This window comes from Mirounga leonina, unplaced genomic scaffold, assembly GCF_011800145.1.
Source record: "Mirounga leonina isolate KUSES-001 unplaced genomic scaffold, KU_Mleo_1.0 Mir_321, whole genome shotgun sequence".
NCBI lineage: Eukaryota > Metazoa > Chordata > Mammalia > Carnivora > Phocidae > Mirounga > Mirounga leonina.
In genome coordinates, this window is record NW_023270680.1 from 159,622 (window position 1) to 186,780 (window position 27,159).

At 58.6% G+C, this 27,159-nt stretch overlaps 2 protein-coding genes across 4 annotated transcripts; one reads left to right on the plus strand and one right to left on the minus strand.

Annotated features, from left to right (window-relative positions):
- Positions 1-608: 608 nt before the first annotated feature.
- ATG9B (autophagy related 9B) lies at positions 609-7,888 on the minus strand. Its single transcript, XM_035029784.1, has 14 exons — positions 7,233-7,888; positions 7,070-7,113; positions 6,832-6,896; positions 6,488-6,649; positions 5,813-5,954; positions 3,584-4,338; positions 3,268-3,421; positions 2,851-3,030; positions 2,026-2,262; positions 1,724-1,857; positions 1,464-1,560; positions 1,138-1,261; positions 910-1,051; positions 609-728 (listed from the first exon to the last, which is right to left on the minus strand). Exons 1-13 carry the CDS (start codon positions 7,771-7,773, stop codon positions 924-926), a joined length of 2,763 nt encoding a protein of 920 aa, XP_034885675.1. The 5' UTR covers positions 7,774-7,888; the 3' UTR covers positions 609-728; positions 910-923.
- A 2,207-nt stretch (positions 7,889-10,095) lies between these two features.
- On the plus strand, positions 10,096-25,982 carry ABCB8 (ATP binding cassette subfamily B member 8). Of its 3 annotated transcripts, XM_035029808.1 has the most exons (16): positions 10,096-10,288; positions 14,008-14,320; positions 14,682-14,837; positions 14,915-15,009; positions 15,128-15,233; positions 16,004-16,165; positions 16,269-16,354; positions 16,470-16,567; positions 16,927-17,032; positions 20,041-20,074; positions 20,298-20,434; positions 20,590-20,684; positions 20,798-20,931; positions 21,716-21,863; positions 23,199-23,449; positions 24,096-25,982. In XM_035029808.1, the coding sequence occupies exons 1-16, from the start codon at positions 10,194-10,196 to the stop codon at positions 24,219-24,221; spliced, it is 2,142 nt and encodes a 713-aa protein (XP_034885699.1). In that variant the 5' UTR covers positions 10,096-10,193; the 3' UTR covers positions 24,222-25,982. The 3 variants fall into 3 exon arrangements, with proteins under 3 accessions (XP_034885699.1, XP_034885700.1, XP_034885697.1); XM_035029809.1 differs by lacking the exon at positions 14,008-14,320 and having other exon boundaries at positions 10,130-10,288; XM_035029806.1 differs by lacking the exon at positions 10,096-10,288 and having other exon boundaries at positions 12,762-14,320.
- Positions 25,983-27,159: the final 1,177 nt, after the last annotated feature.

A 27,159-nucleotide genomic window follows, 5' to 3' on the forward strand; every position in this document is an offset into this window, starting at 1 on the left:
CGGTCCTATCCTACATACTCCACTCTGACCCAGCGCTCTAGAAATGTGGTTTCCAGCCAATCACAGACAGTTCTGTGTAGCTTCCTTGCTCCTGATTGAGAAACAGGTACAGCCCTCAGCTACCAGGAGTGGGAATGCCAGCGACTAAGGTCACAAAGATGTGCAACACAGCCATGCGCAACCTTTACTGCTGGTTTCAGACAGGATGAGGAGCCACACCCACTTTCTCCGACATCACACCAGTGCTGAACTCCAAAAACATCAGCCCTCCGTAGTCTTCCCACTCACAAGTCCCCATGGCCCTCCCTCCACAAGTCCCGTGGGACCCTGAAGGCCAGGCCAGCTCGAAGGGCCCACTGGGGTTCAGGTCCCGTCCCTAACTGTTTCCCTAACATTAAGCTAGGCCTCCGCCTTGGCCCTGTCCTCCACCCTGAGGATCCCTGGGGATTGCTTCCCAGGCAATTGCTGAGACAGCTAGTTGGGGTGGTGTCCCCTTAGCCCTCCAGGTGGGGATCATCTCCGAGACTTGTTTCCAGATCTTTTGGCATCTCCTCTCCTACCCTTTCTCTGCTCTCTGGGTGAGCTCATCACTAACCTCCCCCAACTCCTGCCCAACTAAAGCGTCCTTAGGCCTACAGTCTGCGGGGGTGGGTCTCTAAAGAGGGCTCGGTGTCACGTCCTTCCACTCCACCTTGTCTGATCTCCTATAGCTGGAGAAGCCAGGGAACCTGGGGGAAGAGAAGGCTCTTGGCAAGCATTCCAGGGGTTTAGGTTCCAAAGATGACCATCCATATCACCCTGAATTCCCACCACTGCCCCCATCCCTCCAAGTGTGGCTCCACCCAATTTTCTATTCATTCCCCAACTCCCCCGCACCCCTACCCTCCCGCTCCATTAGACAACACTGACCCTGGGGAGCCCTCTCAGTCAGTGCCAGGGGCCTGACTAGGCTCCTTCTGGGTGTCTGTGGTCTCCTGAAACCTTCCAGGGAGCAGATTCTGGGTCCTCTGGGTTCTCCACTGCTGTCTGGGGCTGGAGGCAGGACTGGAGCCTGGTGAGAAAAGCCATCAGCTGGCCAGTGTGGTGATGCCCGCTGTCCACCCAGGGTCTGTCCCCTGCATACCCTGACCACCTTACCATCACTTGACCAGGATGGCTTCTCCTCATCGGGCGAGAGTGTCTGGGAGGGGCTGGACCAGGGCCTGGACAGGGAAGAAGCTGAAGCCTCGCCCCACAGTTCCTGCTGCTGCTGTTGATGGAGCTAAATGGAAGGAAGAGGAATGATGGGCTCTCTCGTGCCCCACAGTGGGAAATCCAGACCCTGGACTAGGTGCAGAGGCTTCTCAGACCTCCTCTTTGAGCTCCTACCGAGTATTTCCTTACACTCTATGCCCCCCACTCCATCTCCATTTCATTCAGCTGCTTTCTCCCCACATTTCTCTTTCTGGTATCCCCCTGCTCACCTGGTGCAGGTAGATGGCATGAAGACTCATCTCAGCAGAAGCAAGCTCTGGAAGCTGGGCCAGCTTCTGGCCCCCAGTGCCTCCTGGGGACACACAGCTGAAACAGAGAACACAGTACACCAAAGACATGCCCCTCCCCCCTGCACCGCACAGCGAGGGCCAGACTTGATCTCCCCTTCCCAGGGCCCCTACGTACTCCTCCTGAGGACCAGCAACCCCCTCACCAGCTACTGCCCTGCCTCTCCGTGCCCCACCCTCACCTCGGGTCCTGGGCAAGGCGGGAAATGGAGGCCAGGAGGCTGGCTGTGGCTGCAGCTGGGCAGGGGGCCGTGGGGCTCAGGTCCCGTGGGGGCAGGAGGGGCTGCACCAAGAGGTTGGCCAGGAAGGCCTCCGGCTGGGAGCAAGAGAAGAGGGCATCAGAAGAGAGGACAGAAGGGGAGGGGGGAAGCCTAGGAAAGGCCTGGAGCAAGCTAGACCAGGGAGCAGGTTAATACAAAAAGTGAGATGGAATGGAGGGACTGGGGATGGTGACGGCAGAAGGCCAGGCCAGGCTGCAACTCACCAGAGGTGAGGAAGAATCACTGAGCACCCCAGGCGTGGGGGGGCTGCGAACAGAGGTGGCGCCCCAGGCTGCTGCATCTTGTTGTACCCTGCCCCGAAGGTGTCCCAGGAATTTGGAGCTGTGCCCTGGGGGGCGCCATTGTGGATGCACCAGGGAGAACCTCATCAAGGAGAGCTCAGTCTTTCCATCCTCCGCACGCTGAGCCAGTGAGGCCTCTGTCTGTCCTGCCGAGAGCCACTGAGAACAAGAACAGTCAGTCATTCAGATGCTGTGGACACTGCTTTTATAGCTTTCAGTGGGAGCTTCGTGGGGTAAGCGGGACAGGAAACACTGGCCCGTTTTCCAGGTCAAAGAACAGAGGCCACGATGGGGACTTGCTCAAGATCACCCAATAATACAGCAGTAAAGCAGGACCTGGGTCTAGAGCCTGCACTAGCAGAGGGCGTGGGCTTAATGTTTTGCCAGCCTATGCACACTGGACCCCAGGGCTGGCCTGGGCGCCTTCTTCCAGCCCCACCTGCTCACCAGCTCACGTCTCCGCCTCTCTGGCAGTCTTTCCTCCCACTTACTGGAGTTACAATGTGCTGAGAACTCTGTCAGGGTTCTATACACATCATCTGCTGTAATCCTCCCAGCCCGTGCATTAGCTACAGTCAACGTCCTCATTTGACAGATCAGGACTCGAAGGTGTGAGGAAGTGAAGTGACTAGCTCAAGGTCACTGGTGGCCAACGATAAGATTGGAGTGGAACCCAGCTCTGCTCCGAGTGAGGCAAGAAAAGCCCTGCCCAACCACAACCCCACACAGCCAGGGATGGGCTCTAACCTGAGGGTGGCCGTGGCGCTTCACATCCATAAGGGCGAAGGAACAGATGTCCCCAACTCCAGCCACATCCACAGTGAAGTGATGAAAAAAGTCAATGATCTCCAGGGAACGAGGGGAGAACCAGAAGAGCAAAAACAGCGGAGTGAGGAGAGGGGACAGGAGCTCCTCCAGGAGGGAGACCTGGGGAAGCAAGGTGAGGTTGAGAAGGGGTTGTTGAGGGGGCTCACGCTCGCAATCAGGACCAAGAGACCCCCGGGGCCGCTCGCCGGGGCCGGAAACCTCTAAGCCAGTCACCTCCCGGCTCCCGGGATGGCCAGCGCCGAGCCGAGCCCATTTGTCCGAGCCGAGCCCGTTTGTCCCGAGCCCTCTCCCGGGCGCCCGCGGGCTCCGCAGCCCCCCTTCGGGCCGGACCCTCACCGCTCGGTACTGCAACAGCCGCGCCATCTGCCGGTAAGCGCTGGCCCTGCCCGCAGGACCGGGCTCCTCTGGGAGGTAGTGCATGTGCGCCAAAGCCGCCTGCAGCAGGAACTGCGGGGAACGACTCCGGCCCTGCTCTTCCGGAATGAAAGACCTGGAGGGCGGGATGGGGGTGAAGAAGGGGCCTGCGGTTAGGAACTGCGGATGGGCGGCAGGGCTGGGGGGGCGCTGACGGCGGGCAGGGTGCGGATTCGCGGGAGGCTCGGCCCCGGGGCAGAGGAATGCGCCCCCCCCCTCCGGACGAGCTCCCCAGCACCTGGCCACGGTGGCCGTGACCCCGAGCGCGGTCATGGCGGTGAGCACGTGCTCCACGGCCAGCACGTCCTCGTCGTAGACGGTGAGCACGAGCAGCGCGGCGAAGAGCGCGCCGGCGAAGAAGACGAGCTGGCGGGCCAGCAGCGCGAGCAGGGGCGCGGGGGGCGCGGCGGCGCGCAGGAAGGCGGCGGCTGGGCGGTAGGCGCGGGCCAGGCGCGCGCGCAGCTCGTGCGGCAGCTCGTTGAAGTGGCGCAGCTGCAGGTGGGCCAGGCGGGACCAGCGGCGCGCCCCCAGCGCCCCGGGCTCGCGCCGCAGCAGCTCCGCGTGGCTGTAGAAGGCGTGCAGCACCTGCCAGGCCAGCACCAGCGGGCTCAGCGCCAGGTTCACGGCGGCCAGCAGCAGCACCGTGCGCCGCCAGCGCGCGGCCAGGGCGCCCCGCTGGTCGCTGCGCTTGTAGGCGTCGGGCAGCTCCCAGCCCCCGCGGAAGAGCGAGAAGGGCCCGCGGAAGAGAAGCAGGTCGACGTTGAGCGCCAGGCCGCGGCTGAGGAAGGCCGCACTGCCTCCCCAGGGCAGCGCGCAGCGGGCCGGCAGTAGGCCCTTGTTGGCCAGCGCCACCTTGTAGTTGGTGTAGCGCAGGATGCGGTGGTGGACGTCGAGCTCGGTCAGCGGCCGCGGCTGCACGCACAGCCCCCCGCTCTTCTGCAGCGCCAGCAGGCGGGACTGCACCTCGGCCCAGGGCACCGAGCTGAGCTCCTCCTGAGGAGAGGGCACTGTTGAGCGCCTGCAAGCTGGATTCCTCGGCATGGTGATGCCCAAACTCACCTTGAGCAGAGCTACATCCCTCATTTGCCCTCTCCCCACCTTGGTCTCCCACTGTCCTTCAAGGCATGAAAGCCCTGACCTCCCCTGACCTTGTCACAAACAATTAGGACACTTCTTCCTTTCATCCTCTTCTGAATTGTGTTCCTCCTGCCCCTGCCTCTCCTGAGGCCGTGAGTCATGTGCTTCCCGGTGACACCTCATCATTTAACTTCTTCAGGTATCGGATTTCAGCTCCCTAAGAGCAGATATTCTGGACCCTCCCCCAGCCGCGCGGGAGTTCTTCACCTACAGCACAGAACGGCTGCAGGGAATGCAAACTCTCCTTCCCATTCCTAGGGTGCTGGCCAACACAGGGCCGGAAGCCTCCTCGTCTCAGCATGCTTTGAGACCCCCGAGCCCCACCCCACTCCACCACCAGATTAACCTGCCTAAGATACTGTGTCCGTGTCTGTTGGGATCCTGTCAGATCTCCCTTGGGTCTCATCTGCAAACCTCACGTTAGCCCAGTTTCACCCAGCTGCCCCAGTCCAGCTTAGTCAAGTCCCTCCAGGCCGGCCTCTCCAGTCCATCCCTGGCTCGCCCCTTCCCCTGGAAGGAATTGGGGAGGAGGAGAAAGAAGGGAGGACGAGGAAGAGAAGGGTCAGCAGCCTCCTGGAGGAGCAGTGGTCTAACTCCTGCCCTCCCTGACCTGTGCTCCCCTGGCCCTCTCCATCCTCCCTGCGCTCTGCCTGGGGGGCTTTCTGAAACCTCTCCCCTTGGCTGGGCAGGAGAGCTGTGTGGAAGGTTCTGCACTTCCGAGGGGAGCAAGGGAAGCTGGCTGCAGAAGGTAGCCTTTGAGCTGGGCCTTAAAGAAAGAACTTAGGAACAGAGCAAGGAGGAGCATGGACCAGATGAGGACAGTGAAGGAAAGACAGGGCAAAGCATGAACAGGGACAGGGAAGGGGCCCATCACAGTGGCTCACTGTAATAGAAAGTGAGGCCAGACACAGGGGTGGGATCACCCGATGGGGCCTGACCACTCAGTTGCAGGCCAGGGGGTCCATCTCAGTGCTGCCCCACTTCCTGCATTGGGGCTTGGAATGCCTTCCCATTTCCTATCCTTCCCAGCCCCACCCAAATTCCTTCTGCGCTGTAAAGCCTGATGGCCACCTTTCCTCTAAGTACCTACTGTTTTGACCACAAGCATGTGACCATAAATCATCTTCTATAACCTAACTAAATCAACAAAATTCCACTAGGGTCCAGACCATGTTTTCTAAGTGGTGGTACCCCACCTCCTAACATTACTCAGGGCCTGGGCAGGTGCCTGCCTTCCACTGGGTCCTCCTGTCTGCACAGCCCCCACTCCTCCCCTATTCTCTGCCCCCCCGACAGGGCCCCTGTCCGCAGCCTCGCCCACCCAGCTCACCGGGGGGATGTGCAGGGCCTCCCTGTAAAACACCTGGATGTCCCAGTAGCTGAAGAGGTTGCAGACTGAGCGAAGCAGCTGTAACAGCCAGAAGGCTGCAGCCAGGATCAGCAGGAAGACCAGCAGGGGGCTGGAGCGGATCCTGTGTGGGGCGGGACAGATAGCAGCGAGAAAGTGGGGTCCCAATAGAAAGGGAGACCAGACTTGGGGAGAGAATGGAAAAGTCACAGAGAGGGGGACCCAGCTAAACCAGTGGTTCTCAAAGTGTACGCCCTGGGAGTCCCTGAGGCCCTTACAAGAGTCTGCAAGGTCCAAATTTTTTTCAGGGAACACTCAGGTTTTCTGCCATTTTCCCGCTCATTCTCTCATGAGGGTACAATGGACTTTTCCAGAGGCTATGTGTGTGACATCATGTCAGCAGCTGATGGAATGTGTGCTTCTGCATTCTTAGATTTTAAAGTTATTCTCAGCTTTAATCTCTAATAAGGTAAATACAGATAGATATGATTCTCATAAACAAAAGCTCTTGGGTGTTCCTGATCAAGTTTAAGTGTATTAAAGGTGTCCCGAGACCAAAAACCTGGAGAACCGCTGACTCAGACCAAGGGACAAAAGGATGGCTGGTTCTCGCCTGCTCATCTCCCCCAGTCATTCCCCCAACCAGCTGTCACTCACCGCTGGGCACACTGGGAGGAGGATAAGATGGCATCCGCCAAGGTTACTTTGTTGTGGAGCAACGCAGGTCTCGTCCGGTTGTTTGGTTGGTTGGCGAAGAGGATGTTATAATCCACGCACCGAAGGAGGAAGGTTGTGAAGGTGACAATGAAGACAAATTGTCTGGGAGACAGGGAGTGCAGTGGTCAGCCTCCAGGCCAGCCCTGGGGGGTCCTCCCCACCCTGCTGAACCCCTGGGCTGCTGGGAGTGAGGGGGGCTGTGGCCATGCTGGGTGGACTAGAAGCAGCAGGCACTACTGAGGAAGCAAGATGACAGAGTTTGGGGGTTGGGACAAGCATCTCACCCCAATTGGAAGACATCCTCCAGCAGGATGCAGGCAAAGCCATTCCTCTGGTGGTAGCTATAGATGTGATAGCATGTTAAGAAATAAGCCTGAGGCAGGATGGGCCTTTCTTGAGGACCCCTCTCCCTCACTCCCCCAAACCACTGCACCCTCAGAGCCTCTCTGCCAAGAATGCCACCAGCCCCGAGCCCCCCGCCCCGCCCAATGCCACTGCTGCTGGGCCCAGCACAAAGGATATCTTGGTGAAGAAGCTGTCCAGGTTCTGGATGTGGTGCCAGGAGCCTGGGCACAGAGGAGAGACTGTTGGGACTTGGCTCTCACCTGAGCAACCAGTTCACACCCTCAGGAGCCCCCAGGCCCTCCCCAATGCACTCCCCTCACAGCACCACACCCACACTTACCTCGGAGCCCTTCAGGCACATGGAGCAGGGGCTGCTGATCCTCCCCATGGAGGGGTGAGTCTTGGGACCCCTCAGGGTCACAGTCTTCCAGCCGCTCATAATCCTGCTCAGGGATCAGAGGGCCTATCCGCAGCCCAGGAGGGTCCTGGGGGCATCGGTGTGAGGCAGGGGGAGTCACTGAGGCTGGGGGTGGGGTGGAGTGGCAGTCCCAAGAGGGGGGAGCAGAGGTGGGGGTCATCGCGGGCTGTGCCTGCGTTGTGGGGGTGGGGAGGGCACTGTGGCGAGGCTGAGAGGCCCCTGGGGCCTGCACCGCTGGGCAGGGGGGTCCCAGGGCCAGAGGGGGAGCCGAGGAAGGGGAGCTTCTTGTGCGAGGGGCAGGGGACAGAGAGAAGATGGAAATCCTCCCTCCGCCAGGCCCCCGACATGGAGGAGGAGGAAGAGGAGGCAGGGGCATGGGGAGGAGAGGCACTGATCCAGGCCCCAGGTCTCCCCACGGCCCCAGCCGCCCTCTGCTCCCCGCCCAGCCCACTCGCCTCACCATCAGGCCACTAGCTTCTCTGGAAAGCTTGGAAGAATAGGAGCTGCTGCTGCCTCCACAGAGGTCTGGGGTGCTGAGCCGGGACTTCAACAAGGATGGTGACAACAACAGCGCAGTGACTCAGTCAGGGCAGGCCTCAGGCGTCCCAGCTCTCAGTCACCTGTCTGACCACTCACGTCCCTTCCAGGGCAATCTGTGGCCAAACCTCTCAGGGCCAAGCCTCTGTGCCTGGGAGGGGTGCAAGCTGGAGAGGCGAGGACTAAAGAGCATGCAGACCAGAGACACCTATTGTCTCCTCCTCAGACCTCGAGTGGGTTTAAAGGGGAGGCCAGAGAGTAGCAGCCAAAATAACACAGCAAAAAGAAACTCCTATAAAAGGATTATAAGACTATGAAGCCGAGATGTTAAATCTTTGGTTCCTTAAAATCTTGCCTCCCTTCTCCCTACACACACACACACACACACACCAAAGATCAACAGAGAAATGCTTTAAGACCAAAAGCAAGAAGAAAAAGACAAGACAGGGCTGGTGTTCAGTTTGCCTGATGGTACTAAGGGAAGAGGGGAGACTGCGCGCCTCCGCGGCCAGGTTGGAGGAAACTTGAGGAGGGGAAGGCAGTGAAGAAAGGAGAGGCAGCTGTCCTGGATGTGGGAAGCGGTTTGGGGAACTTACAGTAGAAAAGGGCCCCTTGGAAGTTCTATTATGTTTTTTTTTTCTTTATTCCCATAGACGTCAAAAACCCTCTCCCCTAGTCCTGATCAAGTTTTGGGGGGCCCCTGAGAAGCATCAGAGCTGAGCCAGCAGAGGGCAGTTGGGGGGCTGGGATTTGGAAGGGTAATTTGAATACCCTGAGCTGGCTGAGTTGAGTTCCTTGCTGCCACTTCAACGAGGAGGAGGAGGAAGAGGAGGAGGCAGCTGGTTTGTTGGCATGTCCGATGCCATTCCTGAGGCCCTGAATCACCAGGTTTCCTACTGAACCCCATTCCTGAGGTGCTGACTCAGCCAACCAGGTGTCAGGGCCTCAGGGGCTTAGGCCTGAGGGCTGTTGTAGGGGGACAGTATCCATGAAATAGAGAGAGGAACAAAGTGGGTCCAGAGTGTTCATTGGAGGAATGTGGAGGCAATCATAGAACTGCCCACAAAATGGGAGTCCAGATATGCCTGTTTTTCTCCTTCTGTGCTGCCTTCCAGGACAAGGATTATTACATCAATTTATCCCTGAGCAGCAGGAGGCGGAGCTACGAAACGAGATTCACTACTTCTAGAGGTGACATCCTAGTGCCCAAGATGGAATCCCACACTGCAGAGGGGCTAGGAAGTTCCCATCTTTCTGAGACATCTGCCAAGGTGGGTTATGTAGGGTTTGCCTGATCGCTCCTCAACCTCACTCACCCCAATATTCCACCATACTCACATTAGGACCCCTCCCATACTCCCAGCCCAACTTCAAGCTAATCTGGCACATCTTCCTACCCAGTTCCACACCAGATTCATCAATTGACAGCCTCCCTACCACCACCCACAATTCAAGCGAATTTATTATAAAAAGGGCACTTTTCTCTGCCAGGCACTTGGAGGGGAAAGGGGTATGGATGGATGAGACAGCCACTACCCAGAAAGAAGTCACAGCCCACGGGGGAGGTAGCTATGCAAATAATTACACGGAAGAAATAAATAACACAGGTGCAAGAGCTGTGCAGTGGGAGCCTTAGGCAAGTCACCTTGACTGCGGTGAGGAAGGCATCTATGGGGAAGAAGAATCTGGGGTCGCGCCTCGATAAGCTATACAGGACCTCCACGTTAATGGTTCTCAATCGTTAAGTAGGGGGAGTGCATCAGAATCTCCAGGGTAGTAAGTTCCCAAATACACGTGCCTGCCGTCCCTGGAACTCTGACCTGTCTGGGAGAAAGGGGCGGGTGACAAGGAACGTGCAGACGTTTTGAAAAAATTCCCCAGGTCATTTTTGTCCCTTCCTCCCCGAGGACCAGCACTCTACACTCCTTGGAGACCCCGAGACATCTGGAGTCCGCCGGCAGCACCCATAGGAGAACAGCCCCGAGGTCAGCGGCTGGCACGTTACTATGGATACCCCACGGTGGAGGGACGCACTGAGCATACCCTAGTAACGTCACCCCAGGGATGACCCCGGCAGTGGGCGGAAGGCAATGCCCCACCTGCTCGGCCCCGCCCAGGCCTGGGGGGCGGGCGGGCAGGCGGCTGTCTCCAATCACAGTTCCGGAAGGAGGAGGACCGAAAAGGCTTTCTCCAATCACAGCCTTCGACGAGATTGATGCATCTTTCCGCCAATCGTCGCCGAGGCGCGAGGGGGTTGTCGGGATGGGGGCCGGAGCCAACATGGAGATCTCAATGGGATGAAGGTGAAGCTGCCGTTGCCGGCTGCTCCTGTAGTCCCGTTCCATCATGTTGGTGCACTTATTTCGGGTCGGGATTCGGGGTGGCCCTGTCCCAGGCAGGCTGCTACCACCCCTCTGCTTCCAGACATTCTCGGCCGTCAGGTAAAAAGTGACAAACCTCCTGGGAGCGCGGGCCGTTGACCGGCTGGCCGTGCGTGGGGCCCGCCGGGAGATGGAGTCTCGGGCTCGCGCGAGGCCTGCTGGAAGTTGTAGGCCGGCCCGGGGGGGGGGGGGGGGGGGGAATGTCGACGACCCAGGGGCCAGCAGGAGACTCGGTTGGTCTGTATCTGTGTGTGGGCTGGACGGAGGGCGCGCTCTGGGTCGGGGACCACACCGGGTCCGTACTTCCCACCAGAGGGCGCCATGCCGCACAGGTGTTGAGCCTTGCGGTCGCCGCCGTTCCTGTCCCCTCTTCCTGTCCTCGTTCTTGGGATTGGTCTGGCAATCTGGACAAAAATTATTAGTGTCCAGAGACATTTAGTGTTGGTGTTGCTCCTGAGATTCAATATGAGCTGAACATAAATGGTTCCTAGATAAGGATACTTTCATCAGAGATAAAGAAAGTCAATCTAGAAACGCGTACATGTGTGTTTTGTGTGTTCACTCTACACATGGTTCAAAGAGAGAGACGCGGGTGGGAAACGAACGTGGACCCTGAAACTGCGACTCCAGTGTAAATGCTTTATGAGAAAGGACTGATTCCTTTCTCATCCTGGAGTGAATAACCTGCAGGCCAGCCAGGCAGCAGACTGGCAGTGGTGGGTCGATGTGAACTTGTGTCATTTGGATAGCCCATCTGATTGAAAGAGGGCAAGAGCTGGGCCAGGCTGCAGCTAGAAGGTCCGTTGCTGGGAAGTAATCCCCCAGTTCTTGGCAGTGACCAAGCCCTGCTTAGAGTCTTGGTTTGGAGAAGATGAGAGAAGCTGGAAAGTAGCCATGGTGAATTATTAAAAAGCTTGAGAACAGTCCTTAGGAAAAGAGTAAGGGTGTTGATATCATTTAAACCAGAGAGAAACCCAGGGAAAGACATCAAATAATATCCAAGTATTTCTGTGTTCACAAGTGCAGTGTCTTTCAAACGTGCAAGTCACAACAAGAGATCTTAAAATGAATTTGGTGGGTCAAGATCATTTAGAAGCGCATATAAGGGGTGCCTGGGTGGCTCAGTCGGTTAAGCGTCTGCCTTCGGCTCAGGTCATGATCCTGGAGTCCCCGGATCGAGTCCCCCATGGGGCTTCCTGCTCAGCGGGGAGCCTGCTTCTCCCTCTGATCCTCCCCCCCTCGGGCTTTCTCTCTCACACACTTTCTTTCTCAAATAAATGAATGAAATCATTAATAAAAAAAATAGAAGTGAATATAATAGGGGGCGCCTATAGAGCACGTGACACTTGATCTCAGGGTCATGAGTTCAAGTTCCAAAAGAAAAGTGAATATAATAGAATACATGTGTAACAAATTAGGGAAAGTATTGTTTTGTGAAACATTTCAACTTTGTGTGACATGTTTATCATACTGGGTGGCAGTGCACAACATATCTCTTATTGTTGGCCTCAGTAAGTCTAAAACTTTGCAAACAGTGCAGTAGCAGGTCAGGTCAAATTTTTCTCCTCTGCATTTCTAATGAGGGCATGCACTCAACAAACATAAGCATTTGCTGAACATCTGTTACGTACAAGAGTTTTGCTAAGTGCTGGGGATGCAATGTGAATAGGATAGAGCTTCCTGCCTCAAGGAATATAAAGTCTAATGGGGAAATTGGAAGCAGGGCGAGCTTCTCTGTCTAAAATTTAAGACAGACCTAAAGTACACAGTGGAAAACAAGACATAAAAACCAGGCAGGTGGAACGGGATGGAAGAAGGCACAACATAGAGGTGGCAAGAAGCCACCCAGGCCTCCCTGAAATTAGGGAAGGATGAGGTGGAGATGAGTTAGGAGCGTCTGAAAATACTGAAGACTATCAGAGTAAAGGGAAAACCTCATTCTATTCGTTTTTTAAAAGTCCCTCCCCATCAGTAACGTCATTTGAATCTTTTTTTTTCAAAGGGAGTATTTTTTTTTTAAGATTTATTTATTTGAAAGAGCACATGCGCGAGTGGGGAGAGGGGCAGAGGGAGAAGGAGAGAGAATCCTCAAGCAGACTCCCCAACAAGCGTGGAGCCCAACTCGCGGGGCCCAACGCACAGGGCCCAACGCACGGGGCTTGATCCCAGGACCTTGAGGTCATGACCTGAGTCGAAACCAAGAGTCAGCCGCTTAACTGACTGTGCCACCCAGGCACCCAACCTCATTTGAATCTTTGAGCATCCCACCACATACTCCTGGCCAGGTAACTTCTACTTCTAACAAGCTCCCTGTAGCCAATCTTGTCCCTCTCCAGCCTTCTCCTCTCTGCTCTGATTTTTTTTTTTTTAATTTTATTAATTTATTTGGCAGAGAGAGCAGCAGAGAGAGAGGGAGAAGAAGGCTTTTCTCTGAGCAGGGAGTCCGATGTGGACTTGATCACAGGACTCTGGGATCATGACCTGAGCCGAAGGCAGACGCTTAACCACTTAACCGTCTGAGCCACCCAGGCGTCCCTGCTATGATCTTTAAGATGTAAATTCACACACACACACACACACACACACACACACACACCCCCTTCATTTGGCCAGCTCCTTCCCATTCACCCTCAGTCTCATCAGGAAGGCCCTTCCTGACTCCCTCAGACAGGAGGAGGAGCGCCTGCTCCGTGCTCCCTGGGGGCCCTGCCGTGCCCTTTCCACACTCAGCAAGCTTTGTCGTTAGCTGCTTGTCCTCCGCACTAAAACCCAACCTCCGTGAGGGTACTTACTGGGTCTGTCCCGTTTGCCTGTGTTCCCAGTGCCTCCCGGCAGAGCACTGGCAGCCAGTAAGCACTCAACCCAACCATGGATCCATATGGAAACCACAGAACACAGAAGGTGATTTTGGCCTATCTGAGGTGACAAGATCTATTACTTGGATTTTTATTTCTTTTTTTCTCCTTTGGCTGATAGGGAGTATGTTGTCACATAAGCCCTCAAGGCCTGGGAGGAGCCAGGGTGAGGGGTGCAAGGAGCACTGACCGGCGGGCAGGAGACTTGGGGCCTGTCCAGGCCCTGCCGCACACGGCCTTGGTCACCGCACACATGGCAGAGTAGAACAAGCCTGGATTCTGGAATCGGGGGTCTCCTCTTGTCCCCATTCTGCTGCTGGGGGACAAAGTATTCCAGCTCTCTCAGCCCCCATGACATTTTCTTTTATCAAGTGAGAGTAAGGGCATCTCCCTCCCAGGGAATGGAAGATCAAATGCAGCAGGCCATGGATTGGGGAGGTGGGGGCCTCGCCTGCCAGGCCGGCCACTGCAAGCAAGCACGGAGCCAGGCTCAGGGGAGGTGCTCGCCCTCTCTTGCCTCTCCGAGCCAGATTCCCTCGGGACTTCTGCGTCCTCATCTGGAAAAGGAGCACCTGTAGACGAGCTGCCATCCAAAGTGATGTCCTGCTCTAAGAAGGAGCCATGGGTTGGAGATGGTCACTGACCAGAGGGGCCCGTGGAGGCTGAGAAGGCCCCGCTGTGTGACGTCACAGGGAGAACACGTCTCCGGCCTGATTACTGGCTGCTGTCTCATTCCGCCACTCTTTGGCCTGTTTGCGTTCCTCTCAGAAACTGAGGTTGCCAAAGAACAGCCCTGGGAAAGGCAGCACAGGACCCTATGGAAGAGGTGCTGTCCGGAGGGCTCAGCCCGGAGCTGGGCAGCTGTATTGTTCCTTTGAGGGACAGTCGGGGCCTCGAGCCATCGATGCTGTTCTCTCCCTGCAGGTCCTCTCACGGCCGCCATGGCTCCTCCCTCCTCAGGGCTGTGGCCCAGCTGAGGTCCCAGCTCCGGGCCCACCTCCTTCGAGCGCCTCCAGCCCCCAGCCAAAGACCCTCTGCCTGGCGCTGGGTTGGGGGCATCCTTCTAGGCCCTGTGGTGTGGAGTAAGTGCCCCCGCCTTGGCCTTGTGGCACTGTGTGAGGCGGAAGAGGCCCCTCCTGCCTGCTCCAGACCTCATGTTGGGGAGTCCCACTTTAACTGGAAGCTCTTCTGGCAGTTTCTGCGCCCCCACCTGCTGGTCCTGGGGGCAGCCATCGTGGTGAGATGCCCCTCTTCTTTCCCCCACCTCAGGGACAGGAGAGGAGCCAGTCAGGGGTTTGCAAGCTGCATGGGGACGGCTTGTCTGCCTCACCAAGTCTCAGAATAGGCCTCAGGAAGCGCAAGGGCTGGCTGGCTTGGGGGGACTGGAAGCCAAGGGATACCAGGAGATCCTGCACAGAGCAGCTGGTGTGCAGGGTACAGGGGTCCCCTGGGGCTGGCAGCCTGGCCTTTAACTCAACTGTCTCAAAGAAACAGAGAAGTAGCCAAAGCAGGAACTGCTGTAGGGGAGGGAGGGCCAAGGTCAGGGCCAGGGATGGGGAAGAAGCTGGCCCCTTCTAAAGGTCTGCCCGCCCCCCAAGCTGGCACTGGGTGCGGCCCTGGTGAATGTGCAGATCCCCCTGCTTCTGGGCCAGCTGGTGGAGATCGTGGCCAAGTACACGAGGGATCACGTGGGGAGCTTTCTGACTGAGTCCCGGCATCTCAGCACCTCCCTGCTCATCCTCTATGGCGTTCAGGTACGGCAGGAGGGAGGGCCTGGGGGCACCCAGAGGAGCCTCCCAGGCGCCCCTGAGTGCCTCGGCCTCTCTCCCAGGGGCTGTTGACCTTCGGGTACCTGGTGCTGCTGTCCCGCATCGGCGAGCGCATGGCCGTGGACATGAGGAGGACCCTCTTCAGCAACCTGCTCCGGTACTGCCAGCTACAGGGTGGGGGTACGGCTGACTGATGGCCCGGAGGGGGGGCAGCTCATCCTGAACTCATGTCTCCCTCTTTTCCCTGACCTCCTGTGCCCTTGACCTACCATCAGACAAGATATTGCTTTCTTTGATGCTAAAAAGACAGGGCAGCTGGTGAGCCGGTTGACAACTGATGTGCAGGAGTTTAAATCATCTTTCAAACTCGTCATCTCCCAGGTCAGTTCCCCAGGTCCCCCTGTATGTACACACACACACATGCACACCATCTAGTGTAGACACACCAGGCCAGCCCCATCCTGCCTTGCTGCTGGGCCCTGAGCCTAGGCTCACACCAAGTGAAAAGCCTGCCGTCCTGTGAGGGTATGGGTGAGGGAATGGGGAAGTTCACGGAAGGGAGGTGCCGTGGCATCGTCCAAGGTCAGGACAGACTGTTTCTCTCCTGTTCTGAAATTCTACCTCCCCGGAAAACCTTCCCAAGGACTCAGACAAGAGCCTTTCCTGGACCAGCTTGCCAAAAGCAAAATCACCCTGGCCTCCCGTACCCCCAGAATGCCTGGCATGCTGACAAGTGTTACGGAGAATGAGTGAAGGCTTTTTACTGTATTACTGATATCCCATCCTCATCCACCCACACTGTCCCCGTGCCTGCTGGGTCATGCCAGGACACTGGCCCATAGCAGTCCCTGGATGACATCCCTATTCAATTCTTTTTGTTCAGTTCCTTGAGCAAAAAACAAAGCCAACTGGGATTTATCTAGGGGAAGGATGCCGTGGTCCTTAGACATTCTCACCCAACCCTTTCATGCCTGCTAGTAGAGAAAGGGTTCCATTTTATGACTGGGTGGACTGCCATTTGGCCTCCCAGGGCTCAGACCTATGGCCTTGGCCTTGTGAGGGTAACGCAATAGCCAGCAGACCCTTGGTAAAGTCCCCCCCTGTCAGGTTGCTATTGCCAAACTACCTTCCTGCCTTCCTCCTCTCCCCAGGGGCTGCGAAGCTGCACCCAGGTGGCTGGCTGCCTGGTGTCCCTGTCCATGCTGTCCCCCCGCCTCACGCTGCTGCTGATGGTGGCCACACCCACCCTCATGGGAGTTGGCACCCTGATGGGCTCAGCTCTCCGAAAATTGTCTCGCCAGTGTCAGGAGCAGGTACTGGCTTTCCTGCCCATCCTCCTCACCGGCCCCATTTCTCTCTGCCCTGCCATCCCTCCCCAGCTTCGACCTCGCTCTCTACTTCCTGGACTCCTTGCAGGTCGCCAGGGCAACGGGCGTAGCGGATGAAGCCCTGGGCAATGTTCGGACTGTGCGGGCCTTCGCCATGGAGCACCGAGAAGAGGAGTGAGTCCCGGACGGGGAAGGACTTGAAGCAGGGAGGACTCCCCGAACGCACCCCACCAGCCCTGCACCCCGCCCTGGCTGCTTCCTGACGGCCGGGCTTGGCCTCTCTCCCCAGACGCTACGGAGCAGAGCTGGAGGAGTCCCGCTGTAAGGCGGAGGAGCTGGGTCAAGGCATTGCCTTGTTCCAAGGGCTCTCCAACATCGCCTTCAACTGTGAGTGAGCAAGTCCCCCCCGCTCCCCGGGGCGTGGGAGCACCCAGTCATGGCTGGGGATGAGCGTGGAGCAGCGAAGGACGGTCCCAGCAAGGCAGGCAAGGAACAGCTCCCACGAGGGAGGTGGTGAGGGATGTCCTTCAGACATCTGCCCAGTGCCATCTGCCCAAGTGCTGCCCCCCCCCCCCCGCCCCATGCCTCATTTCCAAATGAAGAAACAAAGGCAGACACCACTGAAGTGACTTGGTGACAGTCAGAGGCACAGCAGGGACTGGAACTGGGGTCTAACACCTGGGCTGGGCTCTGTCCTCGGCTCCTAGTCACTTCTTGCTAACCACCTGGCCCTTTCCCCTGTGCAGGCATGGTCTTGGGCACCCTGTTTATTGGGGGCTCCCTCGTGGCTGGACAGCAGCTAACAGGGGGAGACCTCATGTCCTTCCTGGTGGCCTCCCAGACGGTGCAGAGGTGAGTGTGAGGCTGTTCCCATCCTGGAGGAGCCCTGCTGGGTCACGGGACAGGGGGTGGCAGCCTGCTCTGGGGACTGCTGCCCAGCCCCTGGCCGCCCAGTTTCCTCAGGGAAGCAGGCGCCGAGAGGAGGGCCCCCTGCAGCCTCCTGCACCGACCGGAAGCTCGGGAATGCGGCTGTCCTCTTCGGCTGCCTAAACAGCTCAGAAGTGCCCGTGACAGCTTTTTTAAAAAATGGGTAATTGTGGTAAAATACACGTAATGTAAAATGTACCACCTTGACCAGTTTTTAGCGCAGACGTTAGTCGCGTTCTGCGCACGTCACGCCGCCATCGGTCGCCAGCACTCCTTCATCCTGCAGACCTGAAGCATTGGGCCCGTTAACCACTAGGGCCCCTGACACCCTCTGGCTCTGTGTTCTGCCCACTTTGGGTCCCTCCCGTAAGTGCAACCACACAGCGCCTGTCCTTCTGTGACGGGCCTAGTTCACTCAGCGTAATGTCTCCCAGGTGCATCCGTGGCCCAGCCCGCAGCAGGATTGCCTGCCTTGTTAAGGCTGAGTAGGATTCCATGTGTGGATAGACCACCTTTGACTTGCTCTTTAAGAGCTCCCCTGCTGTCCTCTGCCTGACCTTCCCAGGGAGGAGAAGCTCGCCCCCTCTCCTGCCCTGCCCACCCTGGAGCTCAGTGCGTTCATGGCTCTGAGGTCTGCCTGCTCCGCTGGGCCTGACTGCCCAGAGCTCTCGGTTCCCTTTGTTCAACACCCCCAAGGCCTCCCCGTCCCTTTCTCTTCGGAGCTAACCACGAGCAGTTCCTGCTGCCGTTTCTCATCCCTTTGTCTCCCCCACACGCTGTGTGTAAAAGTACATAAAGCACGAATAGATGTTATGATAAATAACTGAAGAGCGAATATGCTATAATAAATCACTGAAGAATAGAGCCCGGCATTACTGTCAACCATGTCAAGAAAGTACGGTATCGCCCCAGACACCCCTCCGTGCCCCTTCCCCATGGTGTCTGAGTCTCATGGCATGTGTGGCCGGGCTGTGCATCGTGTCTTACCACCCGTTTCCTACAGCATCCCTCACCACCAGCCTCATCACTGTCCCAGGCAGAGTGGAGCCCATCCCAAGACTCCCACCCTCAGCCCCGTTTTTGTCCAGGGCTTCCTAATATGAGCCCATTCAGACTTTCTCTGAAGTTCAGACCCTAGGCGGCCTCATCCCTCCTCCAGTCTGGGGACTAGGAAGCTCTTGACTGTTGTAGAGATGGGACTTGGCACCAACCCCAGACTGAGCCCTGGCCTCTTGCTCTGGTCCTGAAGACCCTGATGAATCCCACTGGTTCTATTCATACGGTCCCCACATGGCCCTCCACGGTGTGGGCCCTCCACGGGCAGTGGTGGGAAAGTCTCCCTTTCCCTACACCTCCCAAGCCTGGCCCTCCTCCTTCAGGCCCGCCTTCCCCTGGGACCCCACGTCCCCCTGTGGCCCGAGTTCAGACCCTTTCCTTTCCTCCCCACTGCACTGCCTTGCGAGTTAGCAGAGCTTTATTACAAACAGGAAAGCCTAGGGAGTCCATCTGTACTACCTCTCTCGGGCTGCTAGAGGGAGCTGCTCCCACAGCGACAGGCCTTGGGCCCGTCCTTCAGGAGCCGATCACCACCTGGACATTCTTCACCACCCACTTTAGAGGAATTAGGTCTATTTTATTAAGGAGGCTGGTGTATTTCCTTCTGGGGTCCTGCAGGGGAAGGGAGGGGAGAGAGGGAGCCTCAACCTGTAGACCCCATTCTAGGTGTTCTTGTTGTGGCACCGGGTCTCTGGAGGAGACGGGGAGGCATCCAGATGGGCCCCAGTCAGGGTCAGGCCGCCTGGTCTGCATCCAGGCCTGGGCCCTGCTGGGAGTGGCCCGCCCCCCCGCCAGGCCTCTTAGGAGAGCCAAGGCCTGCCTTCTGAGCCATCTCTGAGAGTAAGGGCATCACACACCACCGAGTCCTGGGCATCTGGTTTTTAGTTGCTGCCGGGCACCGCCGCCAGGCCTTACTGGCTTCCAGATCTCCGGTGGAGGATGTTCTCCCTTCTTATCCGCGGGGAGCTCACTGTCCTGGCTCTTCCTTGCTCGATGCCTCTGCACTCACATTGGCCAATGCCGCTAGCTCGCTGCGCCCGCCAGGACCACTTCCTTGCAGGCTCCTCCCCCTCCTCACCCCTGCGGCTGGAAGAAGTGATTTTCCTCTTCAAGAGAGTCCGTCTTTCCTGTTCGGGAAGGACCTGCGGGCACACTCACAGACGCGCGCCCAGTCAGGGGCTGGTGACTGAGAAGCATGACTCACCTTCCAGCAGCGACGGCCCCGCAGGGCAGAGGAGGCGACCTCTGTCTGGACAGAGCACGCGTGCCATGCCTTACGTGGGGCAGGCCCACACTGGGATGTCTCTGGAGTTTTGTCTTGGGGTCCCCCCAGAGTTCTCCCTCCCCCACCCCCACCGCACACACAGTCCAGTGGCTTCGGTTTTCTTTCTGTGAAGGGATTCACGTCCGTGTTTCCACCTTAATTAGCCCTTGCTCCCCCAGGAGTCCGTCGCGCCAGAGCTGACCTTGGCCTGTGGCGTGGGCACCCCCTCATGTTCCGGGAGCCAGCCTTCACGCTGCGGCGGCGCAGAGTCCAGCCCCGCGGCCCTGTGCCTGCCTGCTGCAGCCCCGTCCTGAGGCCCCTGACAGTCGTCAGCTTCATGGGGCCGAGGAGAGAATAAGGAGATAGCGTGGCTCCAGGGCGAAGTGACTTGCCAGCGGACTCTCTAGCGTTGCTGGACCCCAGGGCTGCCGCCGGCCCAGATGGCAGGAGCGTTGTCGGGCTTCGCCTTCAGGCTGCCTGTTCCCGAGCCTCAGCCAGCATGTCTCCCGCCGCCCCCTCTGGAGTGCAGCTGAGACCCACACCCTCCTCTCTGGCGCCGGTCTTCTCTTGGGCTCTTGTCCCCGCTTTTTCAACCTTTCTCTCCTCCCCACAGGTCCATGGCCAACCTCTCTGTCCTGTTTGGCCAGGTGAGTGGCAGTCGGGGGCGGGCCCCAGGGTGTGGACATGGGATCTGGGCTGGAGCCCTGTCAGCCACGTCACCTGTGTGCGGGGGGAGCAGGTGTCAGGTGGAGGGGACGCCCCGAGCCCCTGCCCTGCCTGCGTGTGGGAGTCCAGGAGATGGGGCGGCGCTGCCGGCCCTTCCCTCAGACCCCAGCCCTCCCTCACCGCAGACTTCAACCCCCTCCCCAGGTGGTGCGGGGGCTCAGCGCGGGGGGCCGGGTCTTTGAGTACATGACTCTGAGCCCATGCATCCCACTGTCTGGGGGCTGCTCCGTCCCCCGAGAGCACCTGCGCGGGGCCATCACGTTCCACAACGTCTGCTTCAGGTTAGCATTGGCGGGTGGGGGCGGGGTCGTTCCCTTTGGGCTGAGGACCTGCGGGTCAGTGTCTCCCTGTAACCGAGTCCCCCTCAGGGTCCAGTGAGACTTGAGGAGGGGCCGGGAACCTGGTCTGACTGAGGGTCTCTCTTGGCTCCTCCCAGTTACCCCAGCCGCCCCAGCTTCCAGGTGCTGCGGGACTTCACCCTCACCCTGCCCCCTGGCAAGATTGTGGCCCTCGTGGGCCAGTCCGGCGGAGGTGAGAGGAACCCACCACCCTCCCACCCCATGACTTACGGGACCGCACCAGGGGTCCCCCTTTCCTGGCATGATGTCCCTAACCACCCCATCTCCCCGACCCCAATTCCCCAGGAAAGACCACCGTGGCTTCCCTGCTTGAGCGCTTCTACGACCCCACGGCGGGCGTAGTGACGCTGGATGGACGGGACCTGCGTACCCTTGATCCCTCCTGGCTCCGGGGCCAGGTCATTGGCTTCATCAGCCAGGTGGGGAGAGGAGAGGCTTACCTCTCTGCACAGGCTCACCTGGGACATGTGTCTTTAACCTCCCAGACCTTGTCCTTTCCTTCCCACCCCCATCACCCCCTGTTCTCTTTGGCGGGGCGGGGGTGGGAGGGCTCTGGCCTTCTTCACTGGTCCCCCAGTGGTCAGGGGACCTGAGGCTTCCCCATGCCAGCCCACCGCAGCTCTGTCCTTGTCTACAGGGTAGGAACTCTGCTCCTCAACTAAAGCCATCCGAGCAGGTGGGGTGGGAGGCTGTTTGAGGATCTCTGGGTTCTCTGACAAACCTGTGGTGTCCAGAGGTCTAGAGACCCCCGCCCCCCACTAAGCAAGGCCCACAGCCCCACCCTGAAGCCCTCAGCCCTTCCCCTTTCCTTCTGTTTGAGGTGGTGCTGCCGAGCGAGTGTCTGCCTTCCCCTCTCTGAGTGGATAAAGAGGGCACCCTTACCTCCTACCGCTGCAGGAGAAAGCCAGAATACAGACCCCCTCTCTCCCCATCTCTCCAGAGAGGAGGGGCTTTGCCAGGCCAGCTGGCCTTGCTCTCCCAGCCACCTTCCCATCCCACTCCTGAGGGACCCTGTGCCTTGCAGGGAGCTCGGCCTCTCCCCACTTTGTTAGATCTCCGTTCTTATTTGACTTGTAACTTTGAACTGCCCCTACTTGTCCTCCAAGAGGGCAGTTCTGGTGTGGCCAAAATCACCTTTCCCAATGTACCCCTCTGGGGTTTGGGTCAAAGTCAGAATGTTCCATGTGGAGCCCTCACCTGCAGGAGCCAGTCCTGTTTGGAACAACAATCATGGAGAACATCCGCTTTGGGAAGCTGGGAGCCACAGATGAAGAGGTTTATGCTGCTGCCCGGGAAGCCAACGCCCACGAGTTCATCACCAGCTTCCCAGAGGGTTACAACACCATCGTCGGTGAGTCCGGGGACGGCATCCTGCTCGGGTCTGCAGGGCCCACGGTGTGAGAATCCAGGGGGCAGGAACAGAGACCTGGCATCAGGGAAGACTAGACCCGTGGCCTAGGCGGGTGGACATGGTTCTGTGGTCCAGTCACACACAGGCTGCAGAGACGGGGACGCCGCAGGGAGTACACGTACCAGACCCGGCCAGGGACACAAAGGATCCATGGTGTTGGGACTCTTCAGAGCTCGCCAGGGGCCCCCATGTCCTGAGACCCAGCCAGAAGCATGGTATTATTGCCTCGAAATTCCTTGCGCTTCTGGCTCCCATGTCATTCCTGCCTTTTATTCCTTAATTTGAAAATGTTTCCGTCTAGTTACCCATGGGGCTTGATGTGGCTGAATGGGTCTGCCTTCTGACTTCCCAGGAAAGGGCTTCGGTGGTTCTGGAAACATTGAAATATCACAGCCTCACACTAGAATATTCACGTCGCAGCTTACAGCTGTGTGCATTCATCTCAGGGGTCTTCTTTTCAACCTTCAGGGCCAGGTTTTTCATCCAGAGTCTTGGCTCTGTTACAGAATGTTCCGGCACGTGTCAAGGTGTAGGCATAGCTAGGGTTTTCAACTCTTCTTGAAACTTAGGCCTCAGTCTAGCGGAGCTTCAGCCCTGCCAAGTGGCACCCCCCACCCCGTCTTTAGCCACTGTTCATGTTCTGTTGCTGATCCAGCCGATTCTGCTCACTGCTCAGACTCCACACTACCCTGAGGAGAGGAGTCGTCCCCACACCTCTCTAGAGCGGCACCTTCCGTGTACCTCTGAGCCTGGCACACTCCCAGGCCCACCTGCGGCCCATCTGCCCCCACTGGTTTCCGACTGCTGTCATCGTGGTGCTCTCTTTAGCTCCCAGGCTGCCACCTCTGCTGTTTGTTGTGGACATCGTAGACCCCAAGGGTGGTCTTGCCCAAATGTGCCGTGGCAGACCATCACCCCGCTCCAGGGCCCACATCCGGGTCCTGGACATCCCCCCAGCAGCAGAGACCCAGCGGGCCAGGGTAGGGCAGGCCCCAGCCCGGCTCAGAAACCCTGCCCTGGTATGGGGGGGCACGCGGTGACTCTGGGGTGCACTGAGTCCCACGCGTGCACAGCTCCTGCTGTCTGGTGTGAGCGCATTCGTGCATTTGCACAGGGTTATGGGATCAGGATGCTGAGGAATCAGAGGCAGGACAAATGTGCATGGTGCCAGTGCAGGGTGGGGGGCGCCTGAGGGGCCGGATGGGAAGTTTCAGGTGGCCCTGGCCCCCCTTTGTGAAGATCACTTTAGGCCCTGCCCTGTCCCCTTCCCCCCAGGTGAGCGGGGCGCAACCCTGTCTGGCGGCCAGAAGCAGCGCCTAGCCATCGCCCGCGCCCTCATCAAGCAGCCCGCGGTGCTGATCCTGGATGAGGCGACCAGCGCTCTAGACTCGGAGTCCGAGCGGGTGGTGCAGGAGGCCCTGGACCGCGCCAGCGCCGGCCGCACGGTGCTCGTCATCGCCCACCGGCTCAGCACCGTGCGTGGGGCCCACCACATCGTCGTCATGGCCCACGGCCGAGTCTGCGAGGTCAGCTGGGGGCCGGGCAGCGGCTCGCTGGGTTGGGACAGCTTCAGCCGTGGACAGAGCGGAAAGCATGGCTCAGCTGAGCCGTGGGAGGTTCTGGCCTGGCCCTAGGGGCCTGGGGCCGTATTCTGGAAGCAGCACCCTGTGTGGGTTCAGGAGCTCCTGGCCTGGTCTTTCAGGGCCCGTTTCTTCCTCTGCCCCATGGGGATAGTCGAGCTCCGTCATGGCTCCCAGGACCAAAGGGAAAGGACTCAGGGAAGTATAGAGTGCCGAACAGAAGGGCCTAGGGGCCGAGGTGCAGAGGAGGCAGCATGAGGGACGCTGGTCAGGGGCCGGCCAGGAGCAGCTCTCCAGACGCTGGGTCTGCAGCAAGGCCGGGAGGCCCCATTCGAGTAAAAGCTGGAGTCTTTGGACTCCGTAAGGGAGATAGAAGGATTCAGACGCTCTTCCAAAACCCGGCTACGTAGACAGGTGGCGCTAACGAATACAGACGTGCCAGTGGCTATCTGAAACAAGCTGTGTTTGGGTTCATAGCGTCCTCAGAAGGGACACTAGCTTAGGAGACAGCCCAACGGCTGATAAGCAGCCAGCCCACCTAGGGCTCTGAACTGGGTTGGAGTGATCACCTGCACCTCCTTCCTCTCTCCAGGTGGGGACCCATGAAGAGCTCCTGAAGAAGGGCGGGCTGTATGCAGAGCTCATCCGGAGACAGGCCCTGGATGCCCCAGCTCCTGAGGTGCCCAGAGGCCCCAGGAACCGCCACCCCAGGTCCTGAGAGCCGCTGTCTGAGGTCTGGTTGCTGCTGAGCTTTGGTGCCCAGGGCCGAGGCTCAGCTCCGGGAACACCTGGGGACCAAGCACCCAGGACGGCCAGTGTGCCCCTGTGCAGGCTGCTGCCCCGCCCCTGCTCACGATGAGCCCTGGGCCTAGCGCTGCAGTGGGGGAGGTTGGGACTGCTCCCATCCACGCCCCCCTCCTTCCGCCAGGCTGCCTCCCTCCTGCAAGAGCCAGGAATCACTGGGCTGCACGGAGGAGGAGGCAGAGTCCCCAGGCCCCTGCTCTGTTCCCTCCCTCTGCCCAGACCCTCCCAACCCCTCTCAGGAACCTTGCCAAGTCTCCCCTCTACCTGATAGCCTAAAGCTGTCCAGGCCCAGCTCCAGTCAGGCTCAGGGAGGGGGAATGGGAGTTCACACTAGAGTGGTCCACACCCATGCCAGACCCCACCTTCCTGGACCCTGACTCCCCACTCTCCTCTGTCCCCACTGCCTCTCTGAGCCGTGGGAGAAGGAGACCAGCCCCTCGAGCCTACAGTCCCCATCCTGAGAACAGCTTCCCTTCCTTCTCCCTACTCCATTAAGACGGTCCTTTTTCTAGATTTCATCCCCACCCCCCACACCCCCATCCAACAGAACAGGTGGCTTGGGACACCTGCCCCCAGCCCTTGGGAAAGGGGTAGGAGGGGCGGGGCATGCCATGGTCTATTCCACAAGGAGCTTCCGGCTTACCAGGCTGTCTTACCACTGCCCTGGTCCCATGCACCTGGACTCTGTCGCCCATGAGATTGTGGACAGCCCGCCCGCTCTGAAGGAGACGAAGCTGACACATAGCCCAAACTCCAGCCGCGCGGGTCATATGGTGCTAACAGTCACCAAACTGCAAGGGAGAAGTTAAAACTTAGCCCCCAGGCTGACAAAATACAAAATCAAGTGGCTTTGTCCTGTGGATTTATCCGAGGGCAAGGCCATGTTTCCGGGGCGGCCGCGATGTGTGGGACGAGCAGTCGGCAGTGGCTCAGGTGTGCAGAGCCGGGGCCGAGTCCCTGCAGCCTCTTCCGGGTGTGGTTTAGGACCAGATGCTACTTTGGGGACAAAGCACCTGAAATGTCCCAGGGCCGCAGCCCCCCTGGTGTGATATCCTGCTTCCTTACTGAGCAGAGGTCGCGTGCCAGGGCAGCCACAGGCCAGGAAGTGGGGCGCGGGCTCTGGGGGGCTTTGCCACCAAACGCCTCCCCAGCTCCCTAGCCAAGTCCGCACCGGCCTGCCTCACCCCTCCTTCGAGGGAGAGGCAGCAGAGGCGAGCTCCTGCTCCACCAGCTCCAGCCCCAGCCGCCCAGAGAAAATTCTGGGTCTCTGCTGACCTCTTTAGGGGGCCTCTCCCAATCCTGCCGCCCTCGCGCCCCCCCCCCCCAGCTAGGGAAGTAGTGCGATCTGTGGGAGCCTGGAGTTGGAAGGCTCTGCAGCCAGCCTCACACTTGCCCTGCAGCCTCAGCCTCGACCTTGCCTCCTGCCACTGTTCCCCGCGGGTCACAAGCCTGCAGTACTTCATCCTGAGAGCGGGGCGCCTGGTGGCGCAGTCGATTGAGTGTCTGACTCTGGGTTTCGGCTCAGGTCCTGATCTCGGGGTCCTGGGATCGAGCCCCATGTCGGGCTCCACACTCAGTGCAGAGTCTGCTTGAGATTCTCTCCCTCTCCTGCGCCTCCCACTCGTGTGCGCACGTGCACGACCTCTCTTTCCCTAATAAATCTTTTTAAAAATGAGAAATGGAATAATCTGTGGTAAAGTACTTCAAACTCAATGCTACGGCCTCAGAAGCCGGCCACATCTGTACAATAAACGTATTTACTTCCTCCTCCCAAGATAACGTGTTCATTAAGCCCCTACTGTGTGCCACCACGCCTGGCCTGCGACAGGGAGGAGGGTGTCCCTGCCCCCGTGGAGCTGCAGTCTTGGAGGACGGACGGGTGGACGGGTGATTGCAGCATGGTGTGATCGTGGTCAGCTGGCGAGCCGTGTTTCTTCCGCTCACGGCCAAGAGCCCGCCAGCGTGAACCTGGCAGCCTCACAGGCTTTGTGGAAAGAGATGGAGTAGAAATAAGCTTCAATAAATAAATTAACGGAGATAAACCCGCATTCTCTCAGGCCGACAGTGTAGCATCTCCCCACTCCCAGATACACGGAGGCAGGTGAGCATTCAACCGAATGCAGGGCTGGACAACGACGAGGCCCAGGCCCCAGCCATCCTCCACGTGGGGGGTCTGGGCTGACCCCCCGCAGCCCTCAGCCCTCTGGCCCCTCCTGCTGCTGCCCTCCGTCCCTGGGCCTTGGATCAGCAGGACCCCCTCGGGCTGCTGCAGGCCAGTTGGTGCTGACCTTGCAGACTGCCACTCTACTTTGGGGAGGCGTCTGCTCCAGCTGCTGGGAGTCCTCCCCTCGCCCGGCCCATCATCCCCTCTGGATCATCTGCAGTGTCTTCAATCAGATGCCCCCCTCCGCCCTCTTGAGGCCAGCATTGCCACGCTAGGCTCAGGGCACCCCGCTGGGTCAGGGACACTGTATCTCTTCCTTTAGGAAAGCCCCCCCACCCCCGGCAGGGGCCCCTGGCTGGCTCAGCAGGTAGAGCGTGTAACTCTGGATCTCAGGGTTGTGAGTTCAAGTCCCACATTGGTCGTGGAGCCTACTTAAAAAAAAAAGGAAAGAAAGAGAAAGAAAGAAAAGCACAGGGGCGCCTGGGTGGCTCAGTTGGTTAAGCAACTGCCTTCAGCTCAGGTCATGATCCTGGAGTCCTGGGATCGAGTCCCGCATCGGGCTCCCTGCTCAGCAGGGAGTCTGCCTCTCTCTCTGACCCTCCCCCCCTCATGCTCTCTATCTCATTCTCTCTCTCAAATAAATAAAATCTTAAAAAAAAAAAAAAAGCACCTGCTGCAGAACAGGTAC